Here is a 17,316-nt window from a genome sequence, read left to right on the forward strand (position 1 = left end):
TATAAATCATGTCTAATCATACTGAATTATAAAACTTCTACTGTATCTTTAAGGAAAAATGAGAATTATCCTGTTTGTCCTGCAAAAAAAAAAGTATTGTTCAGGTCTCCTTACGAGAATGTGTTTATGGTAGACATATATATTCTTTGCCAATAAGTATATATCCTTCTTTGTCTTTCATGATCTGAAATTTTGTTAGCTTTAGGATGTCTATCCCAGCTTTCTTTGAGCTTTTATTACTCTACTTTTTCTTCATACTTTCATTCTCATCAACATCCCTAAACTTTGTGTGTGTATACTGTTGAAACTTTTAAAAAATCCATTGAGGGTCCCTGTGTTCTAAATATTTTTTGTATTGTTAAAAGATAGTTCATTTCATCTTCTCCATTTATAGTTATTTTTCTATTTCTTTTTTTCTATCATACCCATACCTAATATTTTGAGTCCTTTTTATATTTCTTGTTCCTGTTTTCTATTTTTTCTTACTTTAGTTATTTAAAAGTCTTCATCTGTATGTCCCAGTACTTCTGCTTCAGATATTGTGTATCACCCCATGTGGTAGCCAGTCTTCTGACATAGCCCCCAATGATCTCTGCCTCCTGTTACTTACATCCTGTGTGGTTCTCCTCCATGTTGTACTAGGGTTGGCCTATGTGACCAAGAAAATACAAGTTGTATGCCATTTCAGAGCTTAAGTTATAATAGACATTGCAGTTCTGTCACGGTCACAATCTCTTGCCTGTCTTCTGGGACCACATGTCCTGAGAAGCCTGATTGGAGAGGCTCATGTGGGGAAACCTCCCACTAACAGCTCTGTGTAGGCCATATTAGAAGTGGGTCCTTCAGCCAAGTCATCCCTTCAGCTAACTGCAATCCTGGCTGAACGTGACCGAAACCTCAGAAGAGACCCTGAGCCAAAACTACATGGCTAAGCTGTTCCCAGATTCCTGACCCTCGGAAACTGAGAAAATAAATATTTGTTGTTTTAAGCTAAGTTTGGCAGTGATTTGTTATACAGCAATAGGTAACTAAGGTGCATGTATGCTCAGTCACATTCGACTCTTTGTGACCCTATGGACTGTAGTCTACTAGGCTCTCCCATAGAATTTTCCAGGCAAGAATACTGGACTGGGTTGCCATTTCCTTCTCCAGGTGATCTTCCTGACCCAGGAATCAAACCCTCGTCTCCTGCATTGGCAGGCAGGTTCTTTACCACTGTGCCACCTGGGAAGCCCATAGATAACTAATATGTCCAGTTTATTTTTCACTGGATGTAGTTATACTGCTCTGGTGTATACATTACCCTGACGTGGCAGCTGTTCTGGCTGGTAACTGTACTGAGGGAATGCTGAAAGCCAGACTTGACTCTGGTTAATCACTTGGAGTCCAAGGGATAAAAGGATGTGCAGGGAGATGGGCCAGATGGTGGACAGTCCCAGCACCATGCAAGCAGAGCTCTCACTTGCATCTATGATCACATTACCTGACAATTCTGCTGGTAGAGTTTCATCTTTAAACCCTAAGAGGGGGGGTCATTTCCCAAGTGGTACCACCAGCCTTTGTGTCTGGAGGGGGACAGTGGAGGAGTAATCACTGCTCTGGCTGCTCATTTCCTCTTCTCAGCAGGGTTCTTGACACCCTGATACTAGCCCTCCCCCCAGACACCTGGACCAGTGGTTTGGATGATTTCTGCAGTGAGGGGGCAGACAAGGCAACGTGGGGGAGAGGTAACAGCCAGAACTTAAATCTCCAACCTCTCCTGTATTTGCTGCCTCCAGCCATCCACCACTCAAAACTCAGGCCAGTTAACAACCACCTTCCAACTCCCCATGGGTCTTCACCACTGTGATGCAGTTTCTAGAACTCATATTTCCCTCTGTAGTTTCTCCAGAGAAGTTTCTGGGCAAGGGGATCAGTGGCTTGTGCTGTCTGCCACCTTGGCAGGAAATCAGGAGTCCCAAATAACTTTGGAAACTATTAAGAGATTTCTGTCCTTTAGGGTATCTGAGCCTCATGTTCACAGAAAGGACTTCTCTGGTCTTCAGAGGTCCCAAGCTGCCATATACAGAATTGACTTGGTTGACCTTTCAAATAGCTAAGCTCACTGATCATGGAATACACCCAGAGGGTGTCAGCCAGTTACTGACAAAGGCGGCCAGATTCCCCCATATCTTGGATGGCCCCTCGGGCCAGGGTGCCTGAGCCCCTTATTTTCACTTGTTAGACCTACAGTCTTGGAGATCCTAGGCACAGAATGGTCTTGACCCTGCACCTCCAGTGACTGAGCTCTCATCTGAGAAGGGTGGTTAGCTTACTCTCCAATACTGGGGGGGTGGGGGGGTGATAGGAGCCTTTTAAGTTATCCCTAGCTTTATATGTCATTGTTGGGAGACAGATAAGAGAATGGCTGCCCTGATGCCCACCTGCCTGCATTGCCTAGCACAGCAACTTCTGGCCAGAATCCAGCACAGTGAGGCTACAACTTGAAGGACCCGTTATTTCACTCACCACCTGCCATGTCCTCAGTGCAGGGACGGCACTCAGCCTCTGAGAAGGTAGGTGGAAAAAAAGGCCCTTTTTTGGATCATTATCCTCCACATATGTAGGTGACTTCTTTTAGGGCCTCAGCTTTATTAGAGCTTGATATTTTTGTCCACAGTAATGGGATAGAGAAGACAAATATATGGTTTCCATTGCTGAAATGGTTAAGGTATCCATGAGCTGGAAACCCAGTTTAGTGCTTAGAGCCCTAGGCATGGCAAGGCTGTCCCCAAAGCATGTGGCAAGAATAGGAACCTTAGACCCCTGCCAGGACCACTAGCATTCATGCATAAGACTTACAGGGAAGGGTCTGGATCTTAGAAATGGTGACATGTGCAATGCTAGAGGTAGCTCATCCAATGATTCTAAGTAGCCCATACTTCCCAGTCTTTGTAAGGAATCTTGCCCTTTCTGAGTCAGGAACTCTCCCACCCATCCCTCATTCAGGGGACTGTCCTAAAAACATGTATTTACAGACATCATCCAGACGCTCACAGGCAGACAGATGTACCACAAAATAGCTTCAGGCCTCCTCAAGTGGTGTTTGACCTGGGCTCACCTTCTAGAATTGATTTATCAGTATCCATTCTCCTGTCACCAGGGAAGTGGGAGCCACCCTTCACTTGAAATGGGCAGTGTTTCAGCTCCAGCAGGTAAAGAGGCCCTGGGGATTCCATTTATAACAAAAACCAGGGAGAAGGCAGAGAAATACACAGACCACAGTGACTTTCACGTGTGCAAAGTACAGTTGTTAAAAACAAAACAAGAAAACAGAGAAAGGAGGCCAGGGCCTCCATGGGGCACTGTCAAAGCAAAGCCCCATACTCTCGGACCTGGGGAGACAGGGCACTATGCTCCCACAGGTCTAGGGCTGGCAGGCAGGGATGTGGGGTCTCACGTGTAGGCCCTCTTGGCAAAGAATGGAGATCTGATGGGGCTGATGGAGGGCTGAAGGGAGTCTGATCAAGATGGGGCTGTGGCCTCAGCTCCCTCCTCTGAGTCCCACATCTCTGACTGCAGGTAATCAGCGAAGAGAGCCTTGGCCCGGCGTAGGACGCGCCCCAGGTGGTGTTTTCGCACGAGGCGGTCAAAGTGCATGGCCAGCTCGTTGTAATCCAGCCCATTGCGCATGATGTGGTCACGGTGCTCCAGCAGGATGGCGAGGCACAGGAAGAGCATGAATGGGTTCCCTCGGCCAAACTCCTGGGGTGGGGGCAGGCCCAGTGGGGGTGGGGGTGGCAAGGACTTCCCAGAGTCTTGTGGGGAGCCCACCTCTGGCATCAAGGGGGATCCAGCAGCCACGTCACCAGCAGGAGAGGCATCCTGGGTGGATGGTGGAGATGAGGAGGATGGTGAATCAGGGTGGGAAGAGGGAGAAAGCAGTGGGTCTGAGGAGTTCAGCAAGGGCTCAGAGAGAGACTTGGAACCGATGAGGGCGGCTGGGTAGGGCAGCTGGATCAGGGAGTCCCTCCTGGGGCCCGTTCTATCCCTGAGTTGCTGGAGGTCATCCAGACTGGCTTGCCTTAGAAGACGCCCCCCGCCACCAGGGCCCTGGCTGCTGGTGGTCAAGTGGTCAACAGCATCTTCAAAGGCACCACCTCCTCCACCGGCAGGCCTAAGCATGTGTCTCTGCCGCATGGGCCGTCCCCGGTGGCTCCCGAAGCCCATGTCCACCACTAGGCTGGGGGGGCCCACGAGCTCTACCTCGTGCTCAGGAGGGTCAGGGGGTAGTGAGCTCCAGGTGACCTCCAGCATGCGCAGAGCGTCGTCAAAGGCAAACTCGCGCTTGAGCTCAAGCAGCAGCCAGCGGTAACAGAAAAAGAGGTCGTCAGCACCGGCTTCCTGCAGGTACTGGTAGAAGTCAGGGTCCGCGTGTCGCAGCAGCAGCTTGAGGTGAGCGAACTTGGTGGCCATGGCACGACCATCAGGGTGGAAATTCGCAGCCAGGCGCTTCATGATGCCACAAAAACAGACGAAGGCGTGGCCCTCGTGGTCCATGACAGCAAGGATGGGCGAGGCCAGGTCACTCATGCCCTGGCAGTAGGACACCTGCGGGTGGGTAACGGCATAGGTGGTGAGCAGGTCGTGCAGAGCCCGCAAGTGTGGGCCGTCCTCGGGCCCTGCATAGTAGGGGTGGGCCCGGTCAGTGCGCAGCACATCCTTGAGGACTGTGCTGCGGATGAACTCCAGGTCCTCGGGGCTTGCTCGCTGGGCCCACTCACTCTTGAGCTGCTCATACTCCCGGCTCTTGCGTTTCATGTAGTCCATCCGCTCTCGGCCTGTCAGCCCGTCTGGGTACACGTTCAGCAGGTACCGCCACACCACCTGGCCAGGGATGAAAGGGATGAGGCAGCGGGTCTACAGATGAGCTGCCATGCCCTTGTGTGTACCTATCACCACCCAGCCACCCTGGGCCCCTGTTCTCCTTTGGAAAAGCCTGCCTTCCTACTGCTGCATGCACTGGAGCACTTCCATAGCATCCCCTGAGAGTGCGGCCCAGAGCATGCATCTCTTGAGCTATTCATGTGTGCGGGAGTGCTGGACCTAATGAGTGATGGAGAAGGCTCACTTTTCGCAGGGAGGGCTCGACACCACCATGATAGATCCGCAGACGCAATTCCTCGGGGCGGGAGAGCTGGCCCTCGTGGTTCAGGTAGGTATGAAACTCCGCATCGCTCAGGGGCGGCTTGAAGGGCTTGACATCTTCCCCATATGACCAGCTCAGCACCTGCTGGACCTTAGACAAGGTGCGGCCCACCTGTGAAAGAAGGAGGGGTGGGGGAGGCCACTGTTCAGCTGGGTAGGCCAGGGGCAGGTGCCAACTGGCAGGCTCGGAATTGGGGGTGCCAGGGAGGCACTGCCCTCCAATAACAGCTGGGCCCTGGGGCTCCCTGAAAGCACCTGAGAGATGATGGACTGTGTGAAGGGCAGGGCAGCTGTTGTCAGTGATGACCGCTTCTCAGCCAGTAGCACATCGGAGCCAATGACATCCTTGGGGCTGATTATGTCCCAGTCTTCCAGCAGCGGGCCTGGGCACACAGAATGACATGGTATGAGAACCCCAGAGCTCAGGACCAGGTTCCTCTCCCTCTGAAGCCAGGCCACCCAAGAGGCAATAAGCCACTCCACTCTCCCTTCCTCTGTCATCCTAATCACACAAAAAATAAAACCATGAATAATCTGGTGGAAACAGTCTCACAGAATGGCTGGTAGACTCTAATAGTAACATTTTAATAACATAAAGCAATGTTTATTGAGAGCTTTGTGTCAGGCACCGTGCCAGGGCTTAACATCAATATAAACAATAAGAACGCTAGACAGCCCTTTCCAGCGGTGACGACTTCCTCATGAGAACATGCCTCTTGCAAAGGATCTTCTTCATTCCTCTCCAGAAGAGGAGAAGAGGAAATGCAAAAAGAAGTGCCTGGTGCAGAGCCCCAATTCCTATTTCATGGATGTAAAATGCCCAGGATGCTATAAAATCACCACTGTCTTTAGCCATGCACAAACAGTAGTCTTGTGTGTTGGCTGCTCTACTGTCCTCTGCCAGCCTACAGGAGGAAAAGAAAGGCTTACAGAAGGATGCTCTTTCAGACGGAAGCAGCACTAAAAGTACCCTGTATCAAGATGAATGGGAAACCATCCCAATAAACATGTTTTGGATACAAAAAAAAAAAAAAAACAAAACAGAATGCTAGACAACACTTCCATAGGGCTGAGTGACAGGAAGTGTTGTGAGCTCTTTGCAAATGTTAACTCATTTACTATTCATACAGGTAAAAAAATCTGCATGCCAGTGCAAGAGATGCAAGAAAAGCGGGTTGGACCCCTGGGTGGGGAAGATTCCCTGCAGAAGGAAATGGCAACCCACTCCAGTATTCTTCCTGGAGAATTCCATGGACAGAGGAGCCGGGTAGACTACAGTCCATGGGATTGCAGAGATGGACACATCTGAAGCAACTGTGTATGAAGTACATACACACATGCACTCTCTAAATTGAGCACTATTATTATCACCAATCTTTCTAAGAGGAAACAGGCACAGCCAGAATTAGTATTAATAGTTGCCTAAGGTCCCATAGCGAGTGGGTCAAAGAACTGAAATTTGAAAGTCAGGCCCAAAGCTCAAGAATCCAAACCCTGAATCTTACCTTCCCACTAGTCCTCCTTCCACAATTGGTATAGAATACCATTATTCTCATCTTACAGACCATGACAGAAAGGTTGGAAAAATTAGTAAGTGGACAAGGACATGGTAGGGCTGGGATCTTTATCTTATTCACCTTACTCCAGGGCCCAGGTAAATTTTAGCAAAAGTATCTGTGGAGCAGGTACGTCATGCACGTTACACAGAAGAGATAATGATATGCTTAATTTTATCCAATTCTGGTCCTTGGTCTCTCCCTTCTCTCTCTTCTTTACTCCCCCTTGCATCCTTTCTGCCCACCTCAAATGTCATGTGGCTTGAAGCAGCAATGGCCAATTGAGTAAGTTTGAGAGACTCAAGAGATGTCCACCCTGGCACCACAGAACTGCTAAGCTGACAACAGCAAAGACCAGTGGCTTTCCAACTCTATTACATGAAACAAATCAACTGGGATTTGTTCAAGCCACTGTCATTTGCAGGCAAATGCCATCCCTAAGCAACATTCCCATGAAGTCCACTATACTTTCTCACACAGAGCTGAGGGGGAAGCAAACCCTGGGCCACAAGTCACTGCCTCTCCCTGGATGTCCCACTGGGCACTGCAAACCTAATGGGTCCACAAGGGGAGCCCGAGATCCATTTGAGACATGACCTGCTCCCCAAGTCTGAACAGTGTCTCTATCTCTTCAATTGCTTAAGCCCCAAACCTGACAGACCTCTCTCAACTCCCATGGCTTCTGCATGCAGAACATACTTCAATTCCACTTCTTCTCTCAGCTCATACCATGCCTCTCATCCAACTAGTCCCTGCTTCCCCTTTGCCCCTCCTTCTATACTCTCTCCCAACAGATGCCAGAATGGTCTTTCTAAAACATGAAAACACTTAAAATGAAGATCACACTACTCACCAGGTAAAATGAAGAAGGTCACACCAATGGTCTGAAAGACCAAGAGAAAAACCCTTTTCAAGGCACAGAGCTAAAGCTTAATGATGAGAGGAAAGCAGAGAGACCTGGAGGGTGAGTCCAGGAAACCTGAGAGGCAAAAAGTAGGAAATGTAGGAGGAGAAAAGAGATCAAGCAGAGACAGAATTACCAAGATATGAAGGAAAGTGTCCCTGAGATGAAGAAGTGGGTTGGCAAGTCTCAGATAGGATCAATCAATGAATAGCATAGACCATGGGCCTCTCTCAACTCTTACTAATCTGCTAGCAAAATGCCCACATTCTAAGAATGAAGACAAATTCTTGCCAGCTTCCAAAGATAAAGAACAGGCTGCTTACAACTGGAAGAAGGTCAGACTGCCAAAGGGCTTCTGTTCCACAACTCCGAAAGCAAGATAGTGACTTTCAGTATCCACGGAGCACTGACATGCCAGGCCTGAGATCCAAGGGCCCCCATCCAGCCACATCAGTACATATCCACCACAACCAAAGAAAGAACTTTCTGATTATTAGCATATATGTAACCCATGCACTAAAGAGGAATTAAAGAGCCTCTAGATGAAGGTAAAAGAGGAGAGTGAAAAAGCTGGCTTAAAATTCAACATTCAGAAAACTAAGATCATGGCATCTGGTCCCATCACCTCATGACAAATAGATGGGGAAACAATGGAAACAGTGACAGACTTTATTTTCTTGGGGTCCAAAATCACTACAGATGGTGACTGCAGCCACAAAATTAAAAGATGCTTGCTCCTTGGAAGAAAAGTCATGATAAACCTAGACAGTATATTAAAAAGCAGAGACATCACTTTGTTGACAAAGGTCTGCTGTATAATCAAAGGTATGGTTTTCCCAGTAGTCATATACAGATGTGAGAGTTGGACCATAAAGAAGTCTGAGTGCCAAAGAATTGCTGCTTTTGAACTCTGGTGCTGGAGAAGACTCGCGAGTCCCTCGGACAACAAGGAGATCAAACCAGTCAATCCTAGGGAAATCAACCCTGAATATTCAGTGGAAGGACTGACACTGAAGCTGAAGCTCTAATACTTTGGCTACCTGATGCAAAGAGCTGACTCACTTAAGAGCCTGACTGAGAGCAGGAGGAGAAGGGGGCGACAGAGGATGAGATGGCTGGATTGCATCATTGACTCAATGGACTGAGTTTGAGCAAACTCTGGGAGATAGTGAAGGTCAGGGAAGCCTGGCATGCTGCAGTCCATGGGGTCGCAAAGAGTCGGACACAACTGAGCAACTGAACAACAACAACCATGCACCTTACTGGAGGGGAACAAAGAAGTTCTCTAAGAAACGACTACTGAGTGACTACGAGAGCTCAAGGTGGGTGGAGGAAGGCCAAAGGGAAGGTACATGGTGACAAGCCACAAGTTTTTAATATTAGTATATAGTTAGACATAAAATGACAAAGAGACTGTCATTGGGAGTGTAATATTGTTACATCAGAATTCCTGAAACGTAAGTGACTAACTCTAAAGAAAAGATCATGACAGCCTGGAATTGAAAAAGAAAAACACAATACTGCCTAAGCAAAGCCCAAAAGTTAAGGGTTAGGGACCAGAAGAATGAGAATGAAAAGTGTTCCAAAGCTTCCATTTCAGGGGCTAGGGTGAGTGGGGGTGGGGGAGACTGGAGGGGAAAAGTGGTCAGAAGATTTCACTGTCAGTTGTGTAAAAAAGCATAAATCCAGCTATGGAGTTTTTGTGAGAGACACAGTAAAACTAGGTGACAAAGAAAGGTTAAAAATTGAAGAAATCTGAAGGCATACCTGGCAAACAGAGAGAGCAAGAGCAGCTATGTGAATGTAAGAAAAAGCACTGCTCAAGACCGAAATATGACAAGAAAGAGAGACATTCTATGTTGATTTTTTAAAAAGAAAGAACCCATTAACAAAATGGGCAAAGGATTTCCACAAGCACAAACTCATCTAGTGGCAAAACTGGATCTGAACTGATACGAGACTATATCTAGTCTTTATGTAACCCACTAAGTATGAATATACACACATTTCCCTGAAGAAACACTCAAGTTTCATGTAGGGTGCTGTCTCAGGCCCTGCTTGCACTATTACACAATATGTGCTACATGTACTACACCTCCTTATGATAAAATTGTCAAATCTCCCAAATGCTAAATTATATATTCTGCCAACCAGAAATGTAATAGGTTTTTTTCTGAAACTGGGTAAAATTATTTTAACATTTGTATGAAAGAATTCACATTTAAGAATAGTTAACAAAAAGAACCCCCCCCCTGAAAAAAATTGTGGGAGGAATGCAATGTTTGTCTTGGTAGAATTCAATATAGAAAGCCCAGAAATAAATCCAAGTACATATATTCTGGTCTGGGAAGATTTCACATGTCACAGGGCAACTAAGCCTGTGGCCACAACTACTGAGTCTGGGCACCACAACGGAAGATCCTCTATGATGCAACCAAGACCTGATGCAGCCAAATAAATAAAAATAAATTAAAAAAAAAGCTAGGTCCACTAATCACAATGTTGACTGAGTAGAGATTTATATGTAAAAGAGAAAATAATAAGTGTGTTAGAAGAAAATATAGGAGAATATTTGTATAAAATAGAAGAATATTTGTATAAGTATGTGGACGGGGAAGATGTTCTAAAGAGGAGAAATTCAGAAATCATACAGAAAAAGACAGATATATGTACAAGACTGCATACAAACATTAGTTTTTGATAGGACCAAAAGAGCACCACAAACAAGGCCACAAAACAAAAAGATAAGCTTGGAAAAAAATATCTGCAATACATATGACAGAAAGGGAATTCATATCACGAATGCACAGATTGATTCTGTCTAGGCTTGGCAATCTTCCAACTGAAGAGGTGACAGAAACTGAGTTCTTCCCAGAAAGAGGGACTGGGCCATCTAAGTGATCACAACATGCCTGTTGCTTTTGCATTCATGAACACAATCCCAAGAATTCATTACGAATATTTATAACAGTTCCATCAATCGCACACTCACCTATTAATGTGTAGTATGATTTATGTTAAACACATACCATTTGTGTACATATACAAATACAAATATACTTACATCTCTCCATATGTGGACTAATTTGTGTGTATATGTGTGTGTGAATAAAGGACCTGTAAGATTACACATCAAACTGATCAAAGTAGTTCCTGCAGGGCAAAAAGACAGGTCTGTATTGCATGCTAAGTTGCTTCAGTCATGTCTTTGTGACCTGATGGACCAGAGCCCGCCAGGCTCCTCTGTCCATGGAATTCTCCAGGGAAGAATACTGGACTGGGTTGCCATGCTCTCCTCCAGGGGATCTTCCCAACCCAGGGATCGAACTCATGTCTCTTATGTCTCCTGCACTGGCAGGGGTTCTTTTCCACTAGTGCCACCTGTGAAGCCTAAGGTAGGGGATCAAGATTAGGCACGGTGATTCAAGAGACAGACTTCATCATTATTTCTAATATGGATAATGTATTTACTGGATAATTAAAGATTAGTTTCATTAGGGAATTCCCTGGCAGTTCAGTGGTTAGGACTCCGAGATTTCACTGCTGAGGCCTGGGTTCAATCCCTGGGAACTAAGATCCAGCAAACTTGTGTGGTATGGGGGAAAAAAAAAACAACTCCAATCAAACTCCCATCAATATCTTAATGAAATGATAAGCTAATTCCATTAAATGAAAAGAACAGTAAGTGCACAAGAATATTCAGGAATAATTTTAAAAAGGAAAACATATATCATAAAACTATGTGATTAAAACAACATGGAACTGGCTTAGGATTTAACAAAGAGATCAATGTAAGAGAATCAGGAATTCGGAAACAAACTCGTGTATTTGCAGGAGTTTTGGAAATAAGACAATGGTAGAAATAGAATGGAAATACTGGAAAGTTGATTCTCTTTATAAAGGTAACTTTTAAATGTCCTTTTGCCAAACTACTGGGTGTCTGTCTGTGTATTTTGCATTCCTCTCAGTTTGTGTGTAGCTGGGGTTTTCTTCACATGTTTATTAGCAGAGCAGATTTTATTTCTTTACTGAAATAGTGCTACTGTGTCTATTTTATAGGTAAGGAAATGGAGGCTGGGGGAATTAGCTAAGTGACTGACAGAGTAAGTAGCACACAGGGCTGCTTGTGCAGAGGTTCCTGTGTCTCTGGCTACCAGCCTTTTCCCATTTGTTTCTCTCCCTGTCTCAGTCACTGTCTTTCTCTCTGATTCTTGTTTCTCTCTCTGATTCTTTTTCTCTAATGTCTTTTTTTAAATAAGCACCACATTTTATAGTCGAATGTTTAAGAGCAAAGACTCTTGAAGCCAGTTCAGCCACCACCTGTGTTCAAATCACACTCCTCCACTGACTGTCTCTGTGACACAGACAGGTCCTGTCCCCTCTCTGAGACTCAGTTTCCTCATCTGTAACATGGAGATAACGGTCATCCCTACTCTGTAGGATTGTTTTGACAATCCAGTGAATAAATATTATGTGTGTAGAATGGCCTCAAGTGCTCAACACATGTTAGCTATTTATGTTATTATGACATCAATAAAATGCCTATTCAGGCATCTCAAATAGGCACTGTGAATTTCCTGAGACTGGAAACCATGTCTTCCACTCCACAACTTTTTACTTGAAAAAAATTTCAAATCTATGACAAAGTTAAAATGATGAATACATTGACCATCCATACATCTTTCATCTACTCCCCTAACTGTTCATATTTTTTGCCACATTTGCTTCATCTCATTCTCTCCATATATATACATACATTTATTATTTTGCCAAGTTATTTGCAGATATTATAACACCTTACCCCTTAATACTTGTGTTTTCCCCAAGAACAAGGATATTTTCCTTCAATAACCATGATACCGTAACCATACTCTGGAAATTTAACACTGACACTATTATTATCTAATGTATGCTTCATAATCAAATTTTCAGGACCATGTCTTAATTTATCTGTGGGCTCCCTGGGAACAGTACAGGCAAAACTAGGGGAACAGTACAGGCAAAACTAAGAACTAGGAGAAGACTGAAAGTGGCTGAGAGATCAAAGGAACAAATCAATGAAAGTGAGTACAGGATGAATGAATGAATAAATACAATTACCATGACTATAATCAGCATTATTATATTTACAATATTATTATAACTGTAACATATAATACTATAGCTCTATTATTATACTGCATTCTGTAATTATCACTAGATTATATGCTATAATAAATATGACAATTATTGTCATTAGAGCTAATACTTTTTGAGCATTCACAATGCAGCCATGCACCTTTTCAGGCACTTTTACATGAATTTCCCTGTTTAATCCTCATGATGGCCCTAAGATACCATTATCTCTACTTTATAGCTAAAGAAATGGAGGGCCAGTGGCCAAGCCAGGATTTGGACCTAGGATTCCTTGCTCCTTAGCCCACTGTGAAGGAGTGTGTTGTGAGGAGTAGAGTCATCCTATGGGGAAAAGGGGGTATCACAGGGCAGTGCCCCCAGAGCACCGGGGTACTCACTGTCCTCAGTGGGCCGGATATCTACACGCAGGTGCAGGTAAGGTTTGGAGGCAGTGGCAAAGGCTGTGCTGAGGTCCCAGTCAGACAAGAGTGAGAGGTAAGCTTCCTGCCCCATCCGATCTCGGCCCAGGTAGCTGATACCAAAGTTCTTCTTCCTGGACAGAGGAAACACCGCAGCTTTCAGGGCCCCTGTGCCTGGGAAGCCTCAGGGACCATTTCCAAAAGAAGCCTGGGAAGTTTGTTTCACAAACACAGAAACAGATGCACATCTGCTTGTATCTGGAGAACACACTGCAAACTGGTACTGGGGTCTCCTCTAGGGAGGGTAACTGAGTAGTTGAGGGATTGAAGTGGGAAGAAGCAGCCTTGTGCATAAAAAATAAAGCAAGCTGTATGGTTGTTATTTTTCACAACAGAAAATGTTTATGTAAAAAAGTCAAATTACAATTAAGAACTTGTTCTTTAGATACACCAGTGCAACTCTATGCAAAGCATATTGTGTGATAACTACTGTCACCATGAACGTGTTTAGTCACTCAGTTGTGTTCAGCTCTTTGTGACTCCATGGACTGTAGCCTGCCAGGCTCCTCTGTCCATAGAATTTTCCAGGCAAGAATACTGGAGTGGGTTGCCATTTCCTTCTCCAGGGGAATCTTTCCAACCCAGGAATCAAACCCTCATCTCCTGTGTCCCCTGCATTGCAGGTGGATTCTTTACCCGCTGAGCCATTGCCAGAACTGACAGTCACCATGGAAACCCCCCCAAATACACATCATTTCTGTATCCTTTGAGTCCATTACCATGTGCATATATTCCTCCAAAATAACAATGACACCAAAATAACCATCACATTTGCCCCCAGGAGACACTATTTTTCATCTATCAGGTTGGCAAATTTTCTAATGTTTTTTAGTAACCAGTGTTTGTGAGGAAAACAGAAACTTTATGGGCTGCTGCTGAGACGGTAAATTGGTAACACCTGCCCAGAGAACATTTTGGAAACATCTGTTGAAACTTAAAAAAGTATACACCCTTTAATTCAGCAATATCACTGCTAGGAATTCATCCTATGACTAGATTTTCCCAAAAAATTCCAAGATATGTATGTGGCTATTTGTTTATTATGGGACTATTTATATTAATAATAACAAAACAAACAACCCTCCCTACCAAACGACAACAATAAAAGTGCCAAACAACTGCTGTCAAGGTGGGTGGCCCACTGGTTTTGCCCCACACCCCATTACTCACCCATTCAAGTCAAAGGCTCGGATGAGGATGTGTTGCAACACATCGAGCGAAGTGATTTGGGGGTCCACAGCAAAAGAGCGAAACTCAAGTGGCAAGAAGCTCTCACATTTCTGTGGAGAGAAGACATGGGGTAGGCCATCAGGGGTCACATCACCACAATGACATGGATGATATGGCAGAAGGTAAGGGTAGAGATGTGGCAGGGGCCAGATCAAGGCGGGAGTTCTGGGCCATGGTGAGAACCAGGGTTTGTGCTCTGAGTGAGAGGGGAGGCTTGGGAGAGTTCTGAGTAGAGGAGGGATGTGGTCTGATTCAGGATTTAACAGGACCCTTCTGGCTGCTCTATGAACAGTCCGTGGGGGACAAAGGAGAAAGCAGTGGTCCAGTGAGGAGGAGGCTACTGCAATAGTCCAGGCACCCAATCCTTCTTCTACATTCCCTCAAGGCTGGTTGCCAAGATCACCATGTTCAATCTTTGGTTAATCAGTTGCTCAGTTGTGTCCGACTCTTTGTGACCCCATGGACTGCAGCACACCAGGCTTTCCTGTCCTTCACTATCTCCTGGAGTTTGCTCAAACTCACGTCCATTGAGTGTGTGATGCCATCCAACCACCTCATCCTCGGACGCCCCCTTCTTCTCCTGCCCTCAATCTCCCCCAGCATCAGGGTCTTTTCCAGTGAGCCTTGAGAACCCCATGAACAGTATGAAAAGGCGAAAAGACATGTCCAGCTTGGCCTTTATTAAACCAGTCCTCCACGCTGCAACCAATCTAGCATGTCTATCTACAACACTCTCTTGCTTAAATCTCTTCAAAAGGAACCCCAGGATTCCCAACAGGAGCTTTTTTGAACTTTACACTCTGGTACTACCAAACTCCCAGAAGTTACTCCGAACACATTTTGGCTCCAGGCCTGTGCTTGTGGAGATCCCCCAGTCTGGAAGGTCCTTCCACTCTTTAACTGGCTCACTCACAGCTTAAGCATCTTCTCTTCTTTGAACACCCAAACCTCTACCTTTGAGCTTCCTCTATTACACTGCAGTGATGTTTACTTCTCTCAGGAATCTAACCTCTTCTCGTCACCACCAGTGCCACCACCCTAGTCTGAGCCACCATCACTGCTTGCTGGAACTACTGCAAAAGCTTTCTTACTCAAGAATAGAATACATGCCAAAGGCCCTTCACAATCTGCCCCTCTCTTACCTGTCCTATCCACCCCCTACCACTCTTCCCCTCACTCTCTGGGCTCCAGCAATATGGAAACCTAAGGGAACATGTCAAACTCATCCCCACCTCCCAGCTTTTCTCTCAGTCTAAAACGCTCTCCTTGTTGTTCTCTCGGTCTAAAACACTCTTCCCCCCTGATATGCACATTGGTTACTCCTTTTTATTTGGGTCTCTGTTCCTTCAATACCTTTCTGGGTATTTCCCAGCACGACCTTGGCTAAAGTAACTCCCTAGTTCGGAATCTTTTTCGTTATCTCCCCATGACATTCACCACTGTCTGAAGCATATCCTTTATTTAGCTGTTTGTCTCCCCGACGAGTGTGTCTGCTCATCCAGGATGGGGATTTGCACAAAAGTGCACTCTCAACACAATGTTAAACTGATGTCAGCGCCTCCTTTTCAGACAGCAACAACCTCCCTCATTTCTCAGGGCTCCACTCCATTAAGGCCCCTCCTCTAACCCTATAGCCCCTCCTCTCTACCCACAGTCTCCTCCTATCCATTCCAGAGGGCCCTACCCTTCTATTTGTAATCCCCACGCCCCACCCTCTGCCCCCGCATTCCCAGGTCCAGCCTTCCCCCAGCCCCCAACCCAAGCCACCAATATTCTGCCCTCTAGCCTCTCCCCTCACGTAACACCCCAATTCTCAAGTCCCGCCCTCCATCCTAGGACAGCCACCACCTTCCCCTCTCCCGGGAGCTCTGGGCGGGCTGAATGACGGGCCACCAGCCTCACCTTGACTCGGACCCGCACCACCTCTCGCTCCTCCTCCTCAGCTGCCGCCGCCTGGGCTCCCCCACCAGGCGAGGGCGCTCCGGAGCCAGCCAAGTCCGAGGACCCAGAGGCCGTCGCCATCCTGCTGCCACCCACCTCAGGGTGACAGCTAACCGTTGCCCCCTACCCTTGTGCGCACGCCAGAATGCGGGCGCCCGCGGCCCCACCTTGTGCCCTGGCGCAGGCGCAGAGGGCGCCACGCGACCCTACCCACCCCCCGTTTGGCACAGGGAGGAGGTCACCTCTGCGCTTGCGCAGAGTGTGCAGTTGCCAAGAGCCCCGCCCCCAAAAGCCGGGCAGTTTGCCTCAATTTAGCCAGTATGCAGGCGCCTACTGAGGCCCCGCCTCCCTCGTCCTTGATTTGCTCACTTTGCTTCCGGATTCGTCTAGGTGAGTGTTAACGCGGCGACCTATTGGGGCGAGAAAAGTGGGCGGGGAAAGGACGCTGCTGCGCGATAACGTCAAGGCCCCACGTCCTGCTTCAAGTCGCCTCGCATCTCTGCTTAGAGATGACGTCATCTATTTAAAATCATTTCAAATGAATCTGCTGAATGGAAGAATAATCCTTTTTCCACAATCTTTTAAAAAATAGCTTACACGTTATGAAAATTCACGGACCTGTACATTTAGATGTTTGCAGTTTCTGCCTGCATGTTATACTTCAATAAATAATTTACCCATAAAATCCATTTGTATGCTCTGTGGACAAGTTTGCCTCTGTTTTTATTGAATCTTTACAACACGTTGAAGTCAGTCTTGTTATTAAACGGTGTGTGCCTACCAAATATCAGCTGAATACTGGACATATTTTAGACTCCTTTGAGAAAGTTTATGTGCCACAAAATGCAAAAAGCCATTCTCACTTTACTGTACAACGTCTCTATGGTTTGGACAAAATACATAC

General features: G+C 46.2%; 2 protein-coding genes across 2 annotated transcripts; one reads left to right on the forward strand and one right to left on the reverse strand.

The window, feature by feature from the left end:
- Nucleotides 1-3,264: 3,264 nt before the first annotated feature.
- Nucleotides 3,265-16,668, reverse strand: TBC1D25 (TBC1 domain family member 25). Its single transcript, XM_027533669.1, has 6 exons — nt 16,374-16,668; nt 14,412-14,521; nt 13,161-13,315; nt 5,443-5,570; nt 5,111-5,299; nt 3,265-4,866 (listed from the first exon to the last, which is right to left on the reverse strand). The coding sequence occupies exons 1-6, from the start codon at nt 16,491-16,493 to the stop codon at nt 3,505-3,507; spliced, it is 2,064 nt and encodes a 687-aa protein (XP_027389470.1). The 5' UTR covers nt 16,494-16,668; the 3' UTR covers nt 3,265-3,504.
- Nucleotides 5,882-6,223, forward strand: LOC113886952 (40S ribosomal protein S27-like). The gene has a single exon (XM_027533673.1). It carries the CDS (start codon nt 5,897-5,899, stop codon nt 6,149-6,151), a length of 255 nt encoding a protein of 84 aa, XP_027389474.1. The 5' UTR covers nt 5,882-5,896; the 3' UTR covers nt 6,152-6,223.
- Nucleotides 16,669-17,316: the final 648 nt, after the last annotated feature.

Source organism: Bos indicus x Bos taurus, chromosome X (assembly GCF_003369695.1).
Source record: "Bos indicus x Bos taurus breed Angus x Brahman F1 hybrid chromosome X, Bos_hybrid_MaternalHap_v2.0, whole genome shotgun sequence".
Classification (NCBI taxonomy): domain Eukaryota; kingdom Metazoa; phylum Chordata; class Mammalia; order Artiodactyla; family Bovidae; genus Bos; species Bos indicus x Bos taurus.